General features: G+C 32.3%; 2 protein-coding genes across 4 annotated transcripts; one reads left to right on the top strand and one right to left on the bottom strand.

Moving 5' to 3' along the window:
- Positions 1–10,774: 10,774 nt before the first annotated feature.
- On the top strand, positions 10,775–14,008 carry LOC112771183 (serine/threonine-protein kinase SAPK7). The gene is made up of 9 exons (XM_025815831.3): positions 10,775–11,367; positions 11,608–11,682; positions 11,805–11,906; positions 11,994–12,047; positions 12,148–12,240; positions 12,345–12,437; positions 12,681–12,785; positions 12,878–12,976; positions 13,371–14,008. Exons 1-9 carry the CDS (start codon positions 11,248–11,250, stop codon positions 13,701–13,703), a joined length of 1,074 nt encoding a protein of 357 aa, XP_025671616.1. The 5' UTR covers positions 10,775–11,247; the 3' UTR covers positions 13,704–14,008.
- An 815-nt stretch (positions 14,009–14,823) lies between these two features.
- LOC112770796 (TOM1-like protein 5) lies at positions 14,824–19,626 on the bottom strand. Of its 3 annotated transcripts, XM_025815203.3 has the most exons (12): positions 19,282–19,599; positions 19,108–19,177; positions 18,481–18,577; positions 17,829–17,956; positions 17,377–17,455; positions 17,108–17,206; positions 16,901–17,014; positions 16,305–16,462; positions 15,992–16,067; positions 15,812–15,897; positions 15,534–15,704; positions 14,824–15,440 (listed from the first exon to the last, which is right to left on the bottom strand). In XM_025815203.3, the coding sequence occupies exons 4-12, from the start codon at positions 17,936–17,938 to the stop codon at positions 15,077–15,079; spliced, it is 1,257 nt and encodes a 418-aa protein (XP_025670988.1). In that variant the 5' UTR covers positions 17,939–17,956; positions 18,481–18,577; positions 19,108–19,177; positions 19,282–19,599; the 3' UTR covers positions 14,824–15,076. The 3 variants fall into 3 exon arrangements, with proteins under 3 accessions (XP_025670988.1, XP_025670987.1, XP_025670990.1); XM_025815202.3 differs by having other exon boundaries at positions 19,108–19,626; XM_025815205.3 differs by lacking the exon at positions 18,481–18,577 and having other exon boundaries at positions 19,282–19,572.
- Positions 19,627–21,607: the final 1,981 nt, after the last annotated feature.

The raw sequence follows: 21,607 nt of genomic DNA, 5'->3' as shown, positions 1-21,607 counted from the left end.
TTAGTAGTAAAAGCGAGTCGGACTACTTGATGAAGGCTCATGACTCAGTTTGTTTTAGATTTAGTTTGGTTCGATTTATTTTATTGGTTCGAATTTTTTGAAAAATCTGTTAGTTTAAAAAGTTATGTTATAAGTAAGGATGACAAACGGGACGAAATTTTTCAGGGTGGTTTATGTAATCTGTCAAAAAAAGTGGATTGGACTGAAATTTGAAACCGTCAAATTTAAAATAGTAAAATATCGTTTTTGTCTCTAACGTTAGAGTAAGTTCTATTTGTGTTTCTATCGTTTAAATCGTTCTATTTGTATCCCTAACATTTATAAAAGTGATTCAATGTTATCCAAACGTTAGGGATACAAATAAAACTTACCCCAAATGTTGGGGACAAAAACAATACTTTACTCAACTTAAAAAATCCGCCTAACCCAACACCACCTAATCTGTGGCCTTTCGCGGGTTTCGACTGGGCGAGACAGGCTTCTCCAGCAGGTCAAACATTTTTTTTAGAACCATTTTTATAAATTTCTATGATGTTATTAATCTATAAGAGGATGGAGATGATAATTAAAGATGTTATAAGTTCTATTTTAGATTATGTTTTATATTTGATTAATTATAAACTTGAAGATGTTTAATTATATGTTTTGGATAATATTTGTTTTGCTCTAGACAATGTTAATTTTATTATTTTGTTTCAAAAAATTTGGTTTATGATTACGTTTATTATATATTTATAATTATAAATATTTTAATATTTGTGAATTTAGAAATTATATTTTTTATACTTTTAGAAATTATAAATTTATTGAAATGGTTGTGAAATTATATATATTGTTCAATATTTAATGATTTATAAAAAAAAAATCCGTCAACCTGCCAGCCTGTCGTTAGGTGGGACGGAAAAAGAATTTAGGGCCATCTCACTAAGCGAATGGGGTGGGGCGGGTTTCTCCATTTGCCACCCTCTAGCTATGGCTTTAAAAAAATCTATAAAATTTGTTAGATTGGTTTGTCAAAATATTTTTTTATAAAAATAAATTATTTTTAATTTAGATTTTTAATTATTTATTTGTATTAAATATTAAAAAAATTAATAATCAAAATTAGTTAAGATTGTAATTTTTTGTTAAAGAAAAAACTATGGAATATAAATATAATTATGATATGTGATTAACAATTAATATATAAATGAATTATACTTTATAAATTATGAATTATAAATTTTAAAATATATTTAATGTCAATTTAAATTTTTTAATATATTATTTTAAACTTTAATTTACAAAATAAATTTTTTAAATAAATTTAACAGACTTATTAAATTTTAAACAGGTTAAACTCAAACTTAAAAAAAAAAAAACATAAAATAGCCTTATCAAAACTAAAATTTGACTCAGGCTGGAGGCCAATTTCTACCCTTAATTAGAATAGAGACTAAAGAGGGTGAAATAATGCACATAAATCACATGGCGTGTGTAAAAGACACTTGACATGTTTAGTTTGAAGTGGCAATAAATACAGGGTGTATCTATTTTGTATTTTAAAAATATATGTTAAAATTATAAATTAAAAAAATTTGTAACAAAAATATAAAAAATATAAAATTTTAATACGTTTATTTTATATTTATTAAATAAAAAAATTTAAATTTTTTTATTAATAATAAATTTATCAAGTGTTTTTTAAAACATATATTAGTTAAAAAAAATTTAAATAAATAATTTAATTATTTTATTTATTAAAATATATAATTTATAATATATTTATCAATTTATATGTTAATAAATTATATATTTTAATAAATAAAATAATTAAATTATTTATTAAAAAAAATCTGTTAGCTAAACCCATAAATATATAATACTTTATGAATACGTATTCAATAGTCAATTCAATAACTAATAAAGTCACCAACAAATTTTTTTTTTTTTGGGGTCAGGAAGTCACTAATAAAAATTGAACAGTAGTAACTAGTTGGAGTGGTAAGTAAATGCCAAATAAAAAGATGGTCCAATGGAAAATGGTGCAATCAAAATGCTGCGACGGTGCTACCATGTCGGCCACGGCCAACGGCGTGGGACCAAATGGCTCCCTCCTTCATTGGTCAACGCTTTTTTTTCCTACATTAACTTTTTTATTTGATGTAACTTCTATGAATTTAGATAAGGAAAAAATATAGGCCATTAGCAGGTTTATTAAAATTTGGTTAGTATTTAAATGAATTTTTTTAATTTTTTTAATAATTGAGAGAGTAAAGTGTAATCTCTTATCATTAATTATTATAAATGAGACTTAAAAAAATATGAGAAAGAATATATTAAAAGATTATAGATCATATTTTACTTTCTCAATTTTTTTAACAATTAAAAAGATTCATTTCCATTACTTAACTAGTAAAAGAAAAATAAGTAATTATTTATTATTAGATATAATTTCACACTATTAAAATATTAATAATAACTAATTAACGACTACAAATCATAAAATTTACTAATTTTTTAACACTTTTCTTTAGATAAGTTGTCAAATTTAATTATCTTCATGAAAACTTTAAATTTAATTTAAGGATTTCGTTTGTGATTATCTTCATTTGTCAACGGTTTTTGTCTACTACTGATAATAAATTAATAATCTTAATAAATAGGGTACTCTACTTTTTTTGGTGACTTAAAAGAAAAATAAACAAAAACTAAGAAAGAAAAAAAAACAAGAAACTGCTTAAGAAAGGCAGTCCCACTGAATACTACTCTCAAACTCCTTCCAAGGCAATGGAAGCTCCACTTGGGGAGAAATAGTCCTCATTGCAGTCTTTGCCATGATGTCTGCTACTGTATTTGCATCTCTCAAGATCAACCGAAGATCAGCACGCCATTTCCAAGACATGATATCTCGGATTTTTAACACCAAAGGATCAGTAAACCCAGAGCAATCTTGTAAATTATTGACAATAGTAAAAGCCTCCACACAGTCTGTCTCACATATAATGTCTCTTTGTCCCGAGTCCCATGCTAAAAGAAAGCCTCTCCAAATAGCAAACAACTCTCCTTGCAAAATGCTACGACTCTCAATTGTTCCCAGACAGCCTCGTTGCCACCTTCCCTTCCAATCTCTGCTAACACAAGCAAAACCAACTCGAGCACCACTGCCAGGATAGCTAGCATCACAATTAATCTTAAAGGTACCCACTGAGGGGGGAATCCAAGAGCCACTAATGGTTGAGGGGATAGATAGTCGTTGCAACTCAAAAATATTTCGGAGCTCCTTTTCTAAGGACAAAGCCATACCAATCACCTTATCTGTGGTCCAATGCTCGTGAGGATGAAAGATCTCGTTGTTTCTCGAACACCAAATCCACCAGAGACCAGAAAAGAATCTAAAGGGGCGCTGTTTGCTATTATGTAAGAACCAACTCATCAAATCCACTGGTTGATCGGAGATCCCTAAAGCTTGCCAAACAAGTTGGGCTTTTGGACAATCCCGAATACAATGTAAAACCGACTCCTGATTTGAGAAACATCGTGGACAGCTATCCGTGTGCGAAATGCCCCTTCTAAAACGAAATGCAGCAGTAGGAAGAGCCTCCCGAAGACATAGCCAGGCCAAAAATTTGTGCTTTTCCGGAACATGTTGACGCCAAAGCCAAAGCCAATTACCCCTATCCTCCCAACTAAACATCTTCTTACTGAGCCATAAATAACCACTATGAGCATCATAAACCTTTGAGGCCGCACCAGTCCAACACCAACCGACCTCTGAACCAGCTTGAACATCTGGGTTGTAAGAATTAATGTTGCTCTGCAGAGACTGATTCAGAGGAGAATAGATATTCTCAAGGTTCCACTGTCCAGATGACCAAAGGTCCAAGATCCTGAGATCCGAATCAGAAATGTGAACATAATCCATCTCCTGACACAGTCGCCCCTCTCTTCTCCATTTAGAAAACCAAAAGTTCTGTTCCAAATCCCCAATGCACCAACTAAAACCTTCCTTTAGGATATCCCAAGCTCGACATATACTCTTCCAAACATAAGATCCACTTCCTCGAGACCGACTAAAACAATCATCCTTAGAAGAATGGTATTTCTCCGTCAACAGTTGAACCCATAGCTTGTTGGGATGGTGAAAAAGTTGCCAAACTAGTTTTCCAAGAAGAGCAATATTGGCACAAAAGGGATCTCTAATTCCCAGACCTCCAAACTTCTTAGGAGTGACCAACACTTTCCAGTTAACTAGATTCAGGCCTCTACCATCAGCTTGACCCTTCCATAGAAAGTTTCGCATCATGGATTCTATCTTATTAGTTACCCCTTTAGGGAAGAGAGATACTTGCATGCGATAAGTAGGAATCGCAGTCACTACCGAGTTGAGCAAACAGAGTCTGCCTGCCTTATTAAGCAATCTTCCTTTCCAGCTGGCTAGCCTTCCCCGAATCTTGTCCAAAACATCGTTGAAAGTTGCGCGTGTCACCCGAGAGTGATTAAGGTTCACCCCTAAATACTTGCCCAAGTTCTGAACGAATCTGATGGAGGAGACTCCAGTAAAAATCTCTTTTCTTGTCGCTGAAACATTCTTGGAGCATAGCGCTTTAGATTTTTCCACATTAACCTTCATCCCAGAGGCTCTGCAGAAATTTTCCAAAGCTACCATTACAGTTTGAACTTGCTGTTTTTCAGCTTTACAGAAAAGAAGCAAATCATCGGCAAACATCAAATGAGAAATTCTTGGACCCCCTCTAGAAACCGCAACTGGCTTCCACACGCCCTTATCAACTTGCTGATTAATAGAACAGGACAATCTCTCCATACACAACACAAACAGATACGGTGATATAGGATCTCCTTGCCTAAGACCCCTGCTCGGAGTAAAGCTATTTAATCTATCCCCATTCCAGAGGATAGACAGTGAGGAAGCAGTGACACAACGCATAATCAGATTGACTGTCGGAGGAGGAAAGCCAAAACTCACCAGGGTTTGTTTCAGAAATCCCCAATCCACTCTATCGTACGCTTTCTCCAAATCAATCTTAAAGGCCAGGGTGCCTTTCTTTGACTTTGTCTTCTTCATGAAATGGAGAACCTCTTGTGCTACAATGATGTTGTCAGGGGTTCCTCTCCCCGGGATAAACCCTCCTTGAAGGGGCCCAATAATCTCTTTGAGATGGGGACGAAGTCTATTGACCAGGACCTTCGTTATAACTTTGTAAACCACATTACAGAGACTAATTGGTCGGAAATCCTTCATGGAAACCGGGTTTTCTACCTTCGGAATAAGAACCACAAGAGTTTCCATCATCCTTGGATCCATATCCAAACCAGAGAACGCATGACGAACCATAGTCCAAACATCAAAACCAACAATCTTCCAGTATTCTTTAAAGAAGAAAGCCTGAAACCCATCAGGGCCCGGCGCCTTAAAAGAATGCATACTGAAAACAGCCGACTTAACTTCTTCCAGAGTGACTGGCGCTGTGAGGCTACAACAGGCTTCATCATTCAGGGAAGGCAGTGGCACATCACCAAGACAACCTAAGTCTACATCCTCCGACTGGCAGAATAGGCGTTTATAGAAGGATTCAGCTTCCCTTCTAAGGACATCCGGGTCCGTTTCCCACACCCCATCTTGAAGAAAGAGACCATGAATCTTATTATGCTTTCTCCGCACAAGAGTCTGGACATGAAAGAACTTGGTATTTCTATCCCCAAATTTTACCCACTGCTCTCTGGATTTTTGAAACCATAGAAGTTCCTCCTGCACAAGCGTGTTATTAAATTCCTCAATCAGCTGTTTTTCTTTTTGCCGCATAGACAAATCTTCCATTACTTCAAGTCGCTTCTGAAGGAAATTAATCTGTCTCTCCAATTTGCATTTCCTAACGAAAATATTGCCGAACACTTTAGAATTAAACTCCAAAGAGTTCTTCTGCACTTCTGAAAGCTTGCCGTGCATCTCTCTGTAGCCAGATAGGGTACTCTACTGTATAGATTAGAGCGGTATAGAGAGAGAATATAATTTCTTTTATAGTTATTTTTTATTATTTTATTATTATTTAAAATATAGGTCCTACTTTTATTAATCTCTCTTTCATTCTATTAAAAAAAAAATCTATAAACTTACATCTTTACCATATAATTCACCTAATAAATATCGTTAAATTATTATTAAAAGAGGAATTTGATTGAAAATGAGATCACATTAATATTATTTTTTAATCTAAAATTTATAAATCAGAATCATAAAAATAAAACGTAATTTTTTTTTTCAAAGTTAACGCATCATCGGATTAAGAACTTCTAACAACAAGTAATTCATGAGAATCACAAAGTCTCCGATTTTTCTTCTCTCAATGGCCATTTTACAAATCCAATGGCAATTAATTATGTCCCTTCCCACACTCCAAAAACATAAGAGAATTTAAGAGTGCTGTACAAGTAATGAGAGAAAACAAAATAATTAATACTTTTCCTATATTAGAATCTTTATTTTCTTTTATAAAAGGTTATATTTTTCTTGAAACTTTTTTATCTGTCCTAATTGAACTATAAACATTTAGAATTTATTAAAAAAATTTATTTTAAAAGACTACGAGGTTTTTAAACAAAAAAAAAAAAAAATCTTTTTTGACTTTTGATATTTAATTTAGTGAGACTGTTAGTTTTTCTATCAATAAGCTCTCTTCAAAATATGCTTACGCGACACGTTAATTACTAATATATTCTTCATTTAATTTTACACAGTAAATTTAGCTAATATATTTAAAAAAAATAATACAAAAATAAAAATAAAAATAAAAATAAAAATTAAACGTCCTTGATAATTATCTTTAAAAGACAACAAGACTCTCAACAAAAAAGAATTTGTTAATTCTAATTAGTTCTTAATAGATAAATCAACAGTTTAACTAACATGTCATGTAAGCTTATTCGGTTATTCCGTTAATACTAATAGAAAATATTGACAGATGTGTATTTTTTTTGTTGAAGGACTCGTCGTCTTTCAAGATAATTATCATGAGCCGTTTAGAATTTTTTTTTCTCTTACTCAAAAATAACTAACTTAACATTTTCATTCTCGAATTTTTTCGAAGAAATTATATACCACTTAACAAAATAGTTATTAGTGAGTTACCTAAAATATCGGAGATCGCTGTTTTTGGAACTGAGAATTTTCTTAGTTTTCGAATTTAGATGTGTAAATGATGAGGAGTTGCCTGTAAAGATACATCCACAATTAAGTCAGAATATATCTTAAAGGTAGGATTAGTAAATGTGAGTGTCATCATATTTAGGAGAACTAGTAACTTCCTTTCATATAGGCTCGATGGTTTATCGTAAAGAAGGGTTAAGATCCCGCGGCCAAGTTATCGTTGGGCCGTGGAGGTCAGATTTTGTATGCGCAATAATAACGGAATTTTTTTTTTAAAATAAAAGGGTAAATTACCAAAAATGTATCCGAATAATTTTATTATTGACAACAATATACTCGAATTTTATTTTCGATAAAAATGTCCAACATTAAATATGTATTCTCAAAAAATACTTTAGAGATTAGATTTTGATACGATTTTTTGCAAATATGATAAAAAAAATGAGATTCTTTATCTTTAAAGTTTGGTAATTTTTCGCTATGTATATAATTTTTTTTATTAACAACTAATAATACTTTTAGAAAATGAAAAAATATAGTGATAACATTTTTATTCAATTTTTTGCATATATTTTTTAAACAGTTATTTTTTAAAAAATATTTTTATAAAATTTTGGATCAAATACGTAAGTGGTTTGTCAAATACAAAAGTTTACCATTTACGAAAAAAATTATTTTTTTAAATATTTTTGTCACGTTTTAAAATTATTTGAAGATAAATTTTTTAATTACAAAATTCGAATGCATTTTGTTAATAATAAAATTATTGGAGTGCGTTTTTTATAATTTTTTAATAAATATATTAAATTTTGTTTTATTTCTATTTGTTAGGATATTTACTAGAATTCTTTTAATATTATTGATTTTTTTTTTTTGGTGACTAAACAAGGAAAGAAACAAAGCAAAAACTATTCTAAATCCGAGCGGATGATTCGTTGGAGATCAACACCAGGCTCAGACCAAATAACATAATTAGAGTTACTCTTGGCACCATATTTAGCCATCCAATCCGCAGCTCTATTTGCTTCTCGGGACACCCATTCAACGTGAACAAGCCAAGGACGAGATAAAAGTTCCTGAATCTTGTGAACCAAATCTGTTACTTCAGATGGATACCTACTTGTAAGCTCATGCATGATGGGCAGAATGTCAAGGCAATCTGTTTCACATATAATATCCCTCAAACCGCAATCCCAAGCTAAAACCAGCCCCCTCCAAGCAGCAAATAATTCACATCTGATTATAGACCAAGGGGGAATGCTTCCAGAGCAGCCCGAGATCCAATCTCCCTTAGAATCTCTAATAATACACCCAAATCCCGCTAAATTTGAATCCATATACAAGCTTGCATCACAATTAACTTTAAAACTATTGCCTACCGGTGGTTCCCAACACAGATAATTTCGGAGAGACCTAAAAGCATTGCATCGATTCCTGTAAACCTGTAAGTCCTTGGCGGTAATTCTGGCCAAGGCAACAACCTTATGGTCTGTCCAAGGGTTGTCAGTGTTGAATATGTCATTGCACCTATGTCTCCATACCCACCAAAGCCCTGCACCAAAGGACGCCTCATTGTTAGCCAAGGCCTTCCGAAACCACTCTTCAAGAGCATTACCAGCCGTCGAGTCCAGGATACTAGGATCCAACATATACCAGATTGCCTTTGATTGCTCACAGTCTCTAAGGCAATGCTCTATAGTCTCCTGCGCCTTGTTACATCTCTTACATATATCTGAAGAAGTTAAATGCCGCTTGAATCGAAAGGTCTCAGTTGGTAGAGCATCATGTAAGCTAAGCCACATAGTAAATTTGAACTTCTCTGGAATGTTTGTGTTCCACAACCAGTTCCAATTACTGTTGGCATTCCAATTTAATGTTTTCTTTAATAACCATCTGTAACCCTCCCTTGCACTATACTTTTTTTTAACTTAATTTAATTATGTCAAATAGGCAAATATTGGGTTATTATATTTAGAGTAAAAAAAAAGTATAGTGTCACGTATAATTAAAAAATGTAATCAAGTTGGTATTATTAGATACTGAGAATGAGATGGTAATAAAGACTAAGACTCACGTGATAATTAAGTTGGTATTATTAGGTAGTGTTTAGAAGAGAGACTAAGATTGAAATTGAAAGATAAAGACGAAAAGAGAAAGACAGATAATTTTATACATTATACCACTTCTCATTCTCCATATTTTTTGCTGGGGCATATAAATTTTTACAAACAACACAATTTTTTTATTATAATATAAAAATTTTTACACATAATACAAAATTTTTTTATAAATATATTATTAGTTGGGTGAGTCAATTGTAGTTCTTTAAAAGTTTGTGTTGTGTACTAAGTTTCTATATTGTATGTATTTTGTGGGAGTGGATCCTCTTCAGTAAAAAAAAAACTGGATGGTGTCAATTGTGATCTTTCACTCTTCATTACTCTTTCTCTCATATTTAATTTTGACCCCACTTATAAGTTAATGGTGAGAGATCACACTGCATTTTCTCAAGTATTGAAAAAAGAGGATCCATTTTCATATTTTGTTAGTTTGGTATTATGTTCAAAAATTTATGTATTACATACCAAATTTTTTGTACGGTCTACCAAATTTCTTGTTGTGCGTGCCAAAATTTTTGTATTATATTTTATTAGTTGCATGTTAATATTTTAAATAAGTAGTCTTTTAAAAATTTGTGTTCTGTACAAAAAAACAACAAAAAAAAAAGAAAAAATAACAACAATAACAATGACATTATTAAAAAAATATACAGAAAAAAAGATGATATAGTTAAAGAACGAACAAATAAACTTTTGAGTAGACTTAGTGCATGTTTGGACACCATTATTTTGTTAAAAAAAATCTTTTTTCAATAAAAAAAGATCTTTTTTTATTTTTTAACGTATTTGGCAAATTTCTAGTAGTAAAAGTAAAAGCACTAGTAAAATCAAAAAAAGATCTTTTTTTTGAGAAGCTGTAATTTACATCTTTTTTAAAAGATCTTTTTTTCTTAAAAAAAATGTTTTTCATGTAATAAATAAACAAAAAAGTACTTTTATATTGTTATACCCAAATATAATTGATTGATAAAAAGACCTTTTTACATAAGATATCCAAACATAAAATTACTTTTACTTCTTTATAAGATCTTTTAAAAAAAGATAACTCGAAAAAAGATATTTTCTTAAAAGCTCACCCAAACATTCTTAAAAGCTCACCCAAACAAGCTCTTAATTTAAAAGAATAAATGACTATTTGTGAGAAAGATAAAAGGCGTACCCACACTAAACCGAAACTAAACTTACTCACGCAAGATGTCTTATGTGTGACAAAAGTATCTTATTTTTGAAGAGTTGGAGTGTCACGTAGGGTACTTTTGTCACACGAAGAACATCTTGTATGGTACAAGTCTAATTTCGATCTAATGTGGATATATATATGTCAGTGTTTTCATCTTTTATGGATACAAATAATTATTTATTCTAATTTAAAAATTACTCTTATCACAATAATTTTATAGGGACAATTAATTATATATTACTGCATCATAAAAAATACTGTTTATTTAATCAAAATTAAATTATTATTCAAAATTTTCAACAAGAAATTTCCTTCTCGTACCTTTTCGTTAAAAAATAAAAAATAAAAAAAGTGAAAAAAAAAAGAATGAGAAAGGAATGAAAAGAAAAAGACAAAAGAGAAAAGGTGGAAAAAGAGAGAGCGAAAGAGAACGAGACAACAAAGCCAACAAGGATAACGAACCTGCACTCCCACTCATTTTCACTCACTCCATTCTTCTTCTTCTTCTTCTTCTTCTTCTTCTTCTAATAATCCCCATGGCTATGGATTCCAATTCTATTCCTCTCTCTTCTTCTCCACCATTTTTCTAATCTTATTCTCTTTCTCTCTCTCTATTTCTGTCCCTAATTTTATACAAAATAGAAGAGATTAAGAAACAAGTTTCTATTCAGTGAAAAGCGACCAGCTTTGGGTACCCTTTTGATCGAATTGATGGACAGAATGACCCTCTGATTCTATTTCGATTCCGTTTCTGTCTCTGTTGAGGATCCAATTGAGGGTTTCGTTGGTTAACTGTGATCACTATGGACAAATACGAGGCTGTGAAGGATTTGGGAGCTGGGAATTTCGGTGTTGCCAGGCTCATGAGGAACAAGGTCACAAAGGAGCTCGTCGCAATGAAATACATCGAGCGTGGCCGCAAGGTTCTCACTTTTTCCCCCCCTTTTTTTATTCAATCAGTTCTTCTAAATTGTTAGATCTTTTGATCCATCATGGTTTAGTTTTGTAATTCAATCCAATTATCTAACTTTTGTTGTTGTTATTATTATTATTATTAAGCATTAAGAGGTAGGTATCTATCTGTGTTACTGATTTGAATACAATTTATCATAGTGAAAGGATTATTGTTTTTATTTGAAATTAATTATTAATTTTGATTTCAGATTGATGAGAACGTGGCTAGAGAGATTATCAACCACAGGTCCCTTAGGCACCCCAATATAATTCGTTTCAAGGAGGTAAAGAATTTCACTTGTTTCAACTCTGATGGATAACTTCTATTTTGTTGAGTAATTAATAGTAATACACTATGCATAACAAATATTGATATCTTGGTTTCAATGGTGTTTTGATTTTGCAGGTGGTGTTGACTCCGACGCATCTAGCTATAGTAATGGAGTATGCTGCCGGAGGAGAACTCTTCGAGAGGATATGCAGTGCTGGCAGGTTCAGTGAAGACGAGGTTACCCTGTGTCTTATGATTTTCTGTTTTATTTTGCTGCCTTATTCTTGTTGTCATGTCTAACTTTCTTCCCGGTGATTGTTTCAGGCTAGATATTTCTTTCAGCAGCTGATCTCTGGTGTCCATTTCTGTCATAATATGGTATTTCGAAAATCGCGGGCTTGCGGCATTTCCCTTATTTAGAAATTAGCAAATTGGGAAGCGAGGGCTAAAGATTTTAATTTTCTTTTTCACTTTGCAGCAAATATGCCACAGAGATTTGAAGCTAGAAAATACCCTTTTAGATGGAAGTCCAGCACCTCGCTTAAAAATTTGTGACTTCGGTTATTCCAAGGTATTGGAACTATATCATCAAGCTTAAAGATTCTGTATAATACTAAGTATTTTACTATTATTGTTATTATTATAGTTTTTGAGTGTTCATTTTTCATTGTATAGTCATCTTTGCTGCATTCGCGACCCAAATCAACTGTTGGAACACCAGCTTATATAGCACCGGAGGTTCTTTCTAGGCGAGAGTATGATGGCAAGGTAAATATATTTGCTCCACATTGAATTGGTTCTCTAGGGTTCCTCTCATTGGATTGAATCTTCACCTTTCCATCTTTAAGCTTTTATATTTTATATGGAGGGGCTGAGAGGGTGGAATTTGTTCTGTAACTTATTCACTCATCCCTAGTATTATTTCTTTTCTCTTGTGACCATCCCTAGTTTAAAATTCCATGGATATGATTGTGATTCCTACAATGTTTACTCTTCTAAACGTTGTTTTAGTTGGCTGATGTGTGGTCATGTGGAGTGACTCTTTATGTCATGTTGGTTGGAGCATATCCATTCGAGGACCAGGATGACCCGAGGAATTTCAGAAAAACAATTCAGGTTTGTTTCCTGCCCTGTGATAACAACTTTAAGGTGTTTCTTTTGATATTTTTCACATTATTCTTATCGCTATCTTCTACTCTATTTTGCAGCGTATAATGAGTGTTCAATACAAAATCCCTGATTATGTTCACATATCTCAGGATTGTAGACAACTTCTCGCTCGTATATTTGTTGCAAATCCATTGAGGGTATGCAGTAACTTTTACCAACTAAACTTTTTTCACTGCTATTGCAATTTAGATTGTCACCTTGTGGATTAAGACTTTGTTGTTGTTGATGTTGATGTTGTTGTGTATCTTGTCTCTTCTATCATCTAGAAGTATGCATTTATTTTTGATAGACAGGTTTTCAAACTATATATTAAATATTTGAAAGTTATGACACTTTATGTTAGTCTTGTTCTGAAAATTTGATATCCAGAAACTGATTAATTTTGTACGCTCAAAATGAAGAACATATAATAGCTAGAATGTGAATTTTATCAAACAAGAAAACAAGATACTCTTGAAAATTTAACAAACTACATTTTGGAATTAAGGCTTGTTTATCTTTAGCTAACTGCCAGATAATATTGTTTTCCAGAGAATCACACTAAAGGAAATTAAGAACCACCCATGGTTTTTAAAAAATCTTCCAAGAGAGCTAACTGAACCGGCTCAAGCTATCTATTACCAGAGAGACAATCCAAACTTTCATGTTCAGAGTGTGGAGGAGATAATGAAAATTGTGGGAGAGGCGAGAAACCTGCCTCCAGTATCTAGGCCTGTCAAAGGTTTTGGCTGGGAAGGCGAAGATGACGAAGGAGCAGAAGAAGTAGAAGAAGTAGAGGAAGAAGTGGAGGAGGAAGAGGAAGAAGATGAGTATGATAAGAGGGTCAAAGAGGTTCATGCAAGTGGAGAATTCCAAGTTAGTTAAGCAGTCAAATTCTTGTGTACTGGTTAAAACTATAAAAAAGAAAAGGAAAAAAGTTTCTGGAAAAAAACAGCTATTTATTTATGTGTATTATAGTTATAAATAGAACTGCTTTAAACCAATGAGGCATTCTAATGTATGGTCTGTTGATGTAATTTTGTACTTGTATCACAATGGATGCCATGTATAAGAACAACATTAGATTACATTCTAAATTGCCATGTATAAGAATAGTAGTTAAGACTCAAGAGACTGGAAATGATGCTCTTATATATAAGGAGGATCTTTTGTTCTCCAATCTTTTTTGATGTGTTGCCTCTTTTGGTGTGGACAAAGAAATTATAGTGGTTGCTTGATTACCTCCTATGTTACATTTCCTTATTAACTTACTAATATTTATGGTCAAAATGCTTTTTGTTCAAAGTAGAGTGATGCATCTAATGAGATGAGCATTCAAGTTATGATTGTTGCTTGGTGGTTTTTGTAACTGATGAGTCCAAATCTTGTAAATTGCTTATATTTCCAGAAACAAAGTCGCATACATCTATCTTAATTTTGCCAGAGTTGTCATCGTTGACAACTTTTTCATTTTCGGCCTATACGTACTTGTTTTTGTAGTTTAAAAAAACTTTATACATAAAATTTAGTTGTATATGTTATCCCAGTATGCATTATATATATATATATATATATTCAAGAATATGCAAGTATTTTTTTTTCTTTTTCTAGTTTAGTTTAACATATTAGCCCAAACCCTAATACTAGACTCATGAGAATGAAATTGTCCACCCCCCAATGGAGCTACCAATAGTCTTATGCTTCATTAATACTTCGTTCATTTGTTTCTTTGATCATATTCCTTGCTTAGCTAGTTCAAAACCTAACCATGTTTCTTTGATCATTGTTTTCAGCAAGATTTTCCTTTCATGTTTACCCTTCAAAATGAATTAGACAATGTATGATTCACCTTGAAACTTCTCTATGTATAGTTATGATCAAGCCAATATAACATGAAATTATGGCTAAAGAAGTATCACTATTCTTCATGGGTTATTATTATTATTAATGAACTATTGTGCTTCTTTCTTGCTTATATATATATATATATAATGAGAATACCATCTAAACAATAAAATATTGATATAACTATATTTTTATAAAAATATGAGAGTAAAACCCCCTAGTATAAGAGTGAACTGAAGCAAATGCATTTGTCTTGCCCTATCCAAACTATATCACAAAATCACCAACTTCTCACAAATTTAATTCTCAACCTCAAATTCATACCAAAAGGGGGGAATGGAGCAAAAGATCCTCTCTCTCTCTCTCTCTTCTTTTCTTACTTATTTTTTATTTTTCATTTTTATTTTAAGAGGTTAATCACTAAGATCATAGCTTCCACTGAGAGAGCTGCTACCATTTCTACTATGTAAAGAGAGGCCTCTCATATGGCCAGACAAATTAGAACCATCCTTGTTTTCCTGAAAGAATCTTTCCCTCTCAATGTGCTTTGCCGGCGGTGGCGGAATTGTCACATGAGGAACCTCCCCATTCGGTTTTGCACGTGGAGGCGGCAGCATTGAAGCAGGTGGCGAACGAGTATTAGCCTCCCGAGATGGCTCCAAAGAGAGTGGCCGTATTAGCGGACGGTGGAGTCTCTCCCCAAGCAAACCCAAGCTTGGGATCTCGGTTTTTTGTTTTTCGTCTTCAGGCCTCGCGCAAGCCTTTCCTTTGCGTAATCTACAAGGCATTATAGTATTATGGAAGTTAACAAAAAAAAAATATTCAAGATTGAAAAGTATCCAGTTTGAGTTCAAAGTAATGGCAAGAAACCTTCGGACTAACTGTTCTGGCTCCTCTTCCTCCTCTGCTTCTTCGTCTTCGTGATCAAATCGAGGAGGAGCAGTTGTTGTAACTCTGCCAGCTAGGAGGTCATCATGTCTTGCTAGAACTTTATGAAGCTGCTCATTCAATTCGATTGCCCGAGAAACTATCCTCTCGTCTCTACGAAATGCCAATGCAGATACCAGTTGAATGTCAAAATTGACTGTAAACTAAAAGGAGCATGAAAATGTATAGGCTAAAAGCGGAGAGACTCGAAGGAGCCTTACCGAGAAGCCATGACAAGATGCATTACCCTTTGCTTCTGAAAAGAACATTGTTCGACAAGGTCAAGAGTGAATTCATCCCTTGCTGCCTACAAAAGAAATAACATTTTTGTTTTCTCAGCAGCAGTTAAAAGTTCAAATCTTTACGGTTCACAGTTCTATAAGTATGCGTCGAGGGCTCACCTGAGGGTTTTGAGCATCAACTGCATCAAGGACTTCTTTCAGAACTTGTAATGCATTACTTGCCTTTTGAATGATGCTGCAAAAGATTGAAAATAAGAACAAATATGTTAAGAATGAAATTACCAATGAAATGATATCAATGGAATTTTAAACTCTGACTCTTATCATTCATTTCATTTGATGAAAAACTACTATCTTACTTTCAATTTAGACCGAAAAGAAAAATGAATAAATACATTTCAGCTTGAGAAGAGTTTCTGGAGATCATGTCAACAATATCAATCACAAGTACAATAAAACTGGGGGAAGTCACCTAGACTCAGGGACAGTCTCGGCATCCTTCGGAGGAACACTTTCAGGTCTAGTTGGGGCCTGCTCCCTGTTCGGTACATTATTAGTCCCATTTGGTTGTGAATTAGCATGATTTGATTGGACCACTTCAGCCCTTTGAGGAAATTGCACTCCGGCACTCTGAAAAAAGTATAAACCAAATTTCACAAGTGAAACAAAAAACTCCCAACGCCGATTTTACCATATTCAAGACTTGTATCTGAGACCATTAGTTAAGGGGTATGAGTATCTGTCATTTCAACCAACTAGTACACACAACCATTATTCATATTACTTTGTAAAAAGTACTCATTCAATCATCTTTAAGTGCACTCTAAACATGTAGCTGCAACTATCATATGAACCGACCATAAGGAGCATATGCAGATAGCATTGAGAAAAGATTCAGTTCCTGACTAATTTTAATAATATGCAATATATATTTGGAATCATATAATTGAAATTGTATCACTTTTTACTCTGCCGTGAATGAATCCCAACCACAAACTATGAATCAAATGAATCAAGATTATAGCACTAGAATATCGAAGGGGTCTGGGTCGTATATCTCTCTCTCACCACCAACTCATAATATGCATTGTAATACTGCGGAAACTTTCCGGAAGCACCACCAAGGGATGTCTGTGTAGCATCAAGTAGGAGAAATATCCGCTCCCTCACAGGAAAATCTGACTGCACCATCATAGAAAAAAGATGAAATAAGAAAAGGCTATCGAAAAGAAGAACAACATAGCTAAAGAACAAAACTCAATGGAGAAAACTTACCTTTTTCTTCACAATTTTCACAAGAATAGGGAGTATTCCCGTATCAATAACCTGCTCATGGATATGCTCTCCAACATTGTTCATCAACATCTCCAGCAGCTAGAAAATCATTAGATGGATGATCATTTAGCAGGACACCATAGAACACAAAGCAAGTAGTGTAAATACACAACCAAGTAAAGAAAAATTATCTCTATACTCAGGTATAGGTGACAAGTAATTCCATTAAAAGATTATAAACAAGCAAATTCATAAGTCATTATACTCACCATGACAGCAAAAAGTTGAGTATTGTGGTGTTTGCTACCCAAACGCTTTTTGATAGATTTGACAACATCTCTAGCATGCCTGCATATTCAAAAAAAACTGAGGGGTAATTACAATAACACAATTCAGATTATTGAGAATTCGTGATCCATTTATCATAAAAAGATGAATAAAGCTCAGCTCCGTGGGACAACGGAGGGTTAAGAATAATGATGAGCATAATTTAAATTGCAAGTATGTGAAAAAAATTGAACAGATTTCTTAGTTGCAACCAAAAAGGGCTATGATTGATGAATAATAATAACATAAGGATATGATAAAACTATGTGATTCAGTATCATGTTATGCAATTAGTATCAACCAAATATTAATTTCTGAATGTCTTAGCCTTTTAGGGCCCTGATCAATCTTGAAGAAACATCATTGCATAACGATATTAAATCTTTGTGCATACCTTGGATCCTGAGCAACTAATTCGCATATTTCAATATTTTTTGTCCAATCAGTTTCAGTCAGCTTGTCGCTTGTTGCAGCGTGGACTAGCTCGGCTGCAGTCAATGCCATCCTTTTCTATATAATAATCTGAAAATGAAATAGCATATAAAAAAATAAAAATTAAAAGAGAATTCAGGAATGGAACCGAACACGGAATAATATCAACAGAACTTAAACTCAGTTATTTATCGAAAATGCAGCCCAATGCATGAGGTCCTGCTTAGTAACCTTACTCCATGTCACAAAGCAGAATCATTACCGTTAGTCCGTTACGCTAAGATTCAAGATCTAAACAAGTGGTTTATCAACATGTGCCAAAAGGAATAGTCTTCTGAAAGTTTTTTCCGAAAAAGGCCAGAAGGTTTGACATTAGTAAGTATATGAAGACAAACGCAATAAAGATGATACTTTTAAATGGCAAATACAGAAAGCATTAGATCCGCATCTTAAATCAAATTACTGTTAGCCTTCATATATTGGTAGGGCAGTGGAATGCAATTTATGAAACCAAATATAAAGAATTACCATCAGCATCACAACACTTGCATCAAAATCAATCTTACAGAAACAGCACCAAACACATCATTTGAATCGTAGTTAGAAAAAATCACCTTAAACTAAACTGGCCTCAGTTCCAAGTTAAAAATGCTGTCATGTTAGTGATGTTATAGTAGCAACCAAAGTCAGAGCAGCATATCATGAACTACCCTGCAATAGGAAATATATATATATATAAAGAAATCACCCATTAATTCAGCACTACACTCAACCTCAGCATCAACACAAAGAAATTGAATTGAAAGGGGGAAAAATCAAATAGGTACATATGAAAAGGGGGCATAAGTAGGTATAACATACAAAAGAAAAGGGACCAAAGCCATATAACACCCAGAAGAGACTCTGAACTAAGAAGTTAAAATCATTTCACATTACTTCATACTTTTCTTTCCACAAAAGCAATAACAAAATTAATGGGTATCGTAATCAATTAACCAACTAATCATAATTAAGCTCATAAAAACCATGAACTGCCTTAACATCCAAAACTGAAATCATGATTCTAATTTGCTCTCAGATCTAACTTAATCAAATACCCACCAAACAAAACCTTACAACAAACACAACCCAGATTAAAAAACTAAAAAAAAAAAGAGAAGAGCAAAACCCATTAAAAAAATTCATTCTTTTCCTTTCATTTTTCATGAACTTGATTTGATAAGAGTGAGAATCATACGTACCAGTGAACACAGACACAACTACAGAGATGAGGAGAAAGAAAGCGTAGAAGCACTGATATGTTCTAAAGAGCTGCAGCATTTGATTTAATTAATGGTCATGGAAGAAGAAAAAGAAGGAGCAGATCAAATTGAATGTAAAGTTTTATTCTTTTTCTTATTTTCTAAACTTTAAACCTTTTGGGGCATATGAATTTTGATGAGAAAAATGATGATGATGATGATAATGACGAGATTCTCAAGTGGGTGAACTGTGTATATGGTTAAATTTGTGGACAAATTTATTTGTGTATATAGTATAGTAATTATGGAAAAAGTATATAGAAATAAAAAAATGAAATTAATTAAATAATATAGAAATTGAAAGCGGTTAGAAAAGAAAAGAATCTAAGGTTGGGTTGGGTTGAATGTTTGAAGAAAACGGCACCGCCATCTGTCATTTGCTTCTTTTTCGCTGGAAAATGGTTAGTGTAGACATGGTGTCACACTTCAAGCATATGTTATTAGAAAATTTTGGACCATAACAACAATATGGATGTTCACTGATTTTATCCGTTATTTTTTTTTTTCCATGGTATTTTCTAGGGGTGTAGATGATTAGCTCAACTCGAAAATCTGGTTCAGACTCGAATATTTTAAGAGTTAATTTAGTGCGATTTTATTAGGTTTAGAGTCGGATAAGGATTTTAAAAATAGATCCGATTATTATTTAGGGTCAGATTCGGATCAAGGCGAATTCGGTTTTACTCGGATTATGTGTATACTAAAGAAATTAAAAAGAGTATATATGTTTTAAATTAGGGTAAAATACTAAATTAGTATCCTACGTTTGGATGTAATTCTATTTTGATCCTTAAGATTTAAAATGTTCTATTTGAATAAAAAAAGTTTCATTTAGTTTCAATGTAATCCCACCGTAAAGTCAAAGTTAAATAATTAATGGAATGTCCTATATAACAACAGTACAAAAACAAAGTCGATAATCTGGAGAAGAAATACAAGTTACAGATGCACAAAATCAACCGTGGATGTACTAATACATTTATTTATCATTCTTCTTACAATTTAAATGAAATATTTTCTATAGAACTAAGGAGAATGAGAAATAAATGTATTGATACATTACAGTTGATTTTATGTTTTTGGAGCTTGTACTTGTTCTCCAAATTATCGACCTTGTTCTTGTACTGCTGTCATGTAGAATATTTCGTTAATTATTTAATTTTGACCTCACAGTGGGACTACATTGAAGCTAAATGAAACTTTTTTGGATTCAAATAAGATACTTTATACCTTAAGACAGGATTACACCAAACAAACGTAAGAGACAAATTTAGTACTTTGCCTTTTAAATTAATTCCAATATTACGTTATATTAATTATAAGTTTATTGTTTTATTTTTAATCACACTTGTTGAATTAAAAAATAGATAAAAAAAAGTATTAAATTAGAATTTATGGACAAATGTAAATTTAAATATGGATATCAATTTTTCGGTAACAAGTTTCTTCTTTATTCTTTATAAATAAGTACATCATAAATAAGTTTTTTATAAGTAAGTTTTTTTTTTTTATAAATTATTGTTAAAATTTTAAAGGTCTAATTTTGATCCGGTTTGGATCCAGTATAATTAAGACCCAAAAATGTTTCGATTTTATCGGTTCTATAGCCGAGTTAGGATTTAAAAAAAAAAAACAGTGTATATTTAGAGTCGGATATGAATTAGGACAAATCTGATTTCACTCAGCCTATGTATACCCTTAGTATTTCAATTCGACAGGTCAAGAATTAATTTATCGTGACTCTGAACATTGTTAAGAATTTGTCATTGAATACGAAATTACTATATACACAAAATTTAAATTTCCTACATTTATTTAAATAAACAAATAAACTAATCACTAAATCAACTCAACTTAGTTCGTTAATTTTAATTGTATATATAATTTATGATTGAGATTTGAGATAAACTGCTAAAAATATTAGAATGTCAGTATTTTTAATATATTTGAAATTCTTCCTACGTTACATTACATAGCAGGCTTCTATAATTAATTTCTATATTCATTTTGCGATCTAGTATCATTTACCAATTTACATGGTACTCAAATCTCAAGTAAGTTAGCATAAGGGTTAGCATAATTCAATAATTCATAACATAAGCGCAAACACTAACGCGGAGATAACTAAAGAAAAAAACGTACTTAGAAAATTTAGGTATTGATAAAAATAATTTAAAAAAACAATAAAGCTTCAAAAATCTAGTGATTTTTTGTTAAGTGAATTCTTGTGTGAATGGTGGAGATTTTATAAAAAAAATTAAAAAAAGTCTAAAAATCAAATTTTATCTCAAATTTTTGTCTTTTTTTAAATAATTATTCAAATTGCATTACAAATTAAATAATTAAATGTATAAATTATTTAACACTTATAAAAAAGCATAGTATTTTTTTTGGTCGTATCTTCATAATCTTTTTTTATTTCAAGTAATATCCCAAATGA

The sequence above is a fragment of the Arachis hypogaea genome, chromosome 18 (assembly GCF_003086295.3).
Source record: "Arachis hypogaea cultivar Tifrunner chromosome 18, arahy.Tifrunner.gnm2.J5K5, whole genome shotgun sequence".
Taxonomy (NCBI): domain Eukaryota; kingdom Viridiplantae; phylum Streptophyta; class Magnoliopsida; order Fabales; family Fabaceae; genus Arachis; species Arachis hypogaea.
This window is presented reverse-complemented; position numbering and strand designations above follow the sequence as displayed.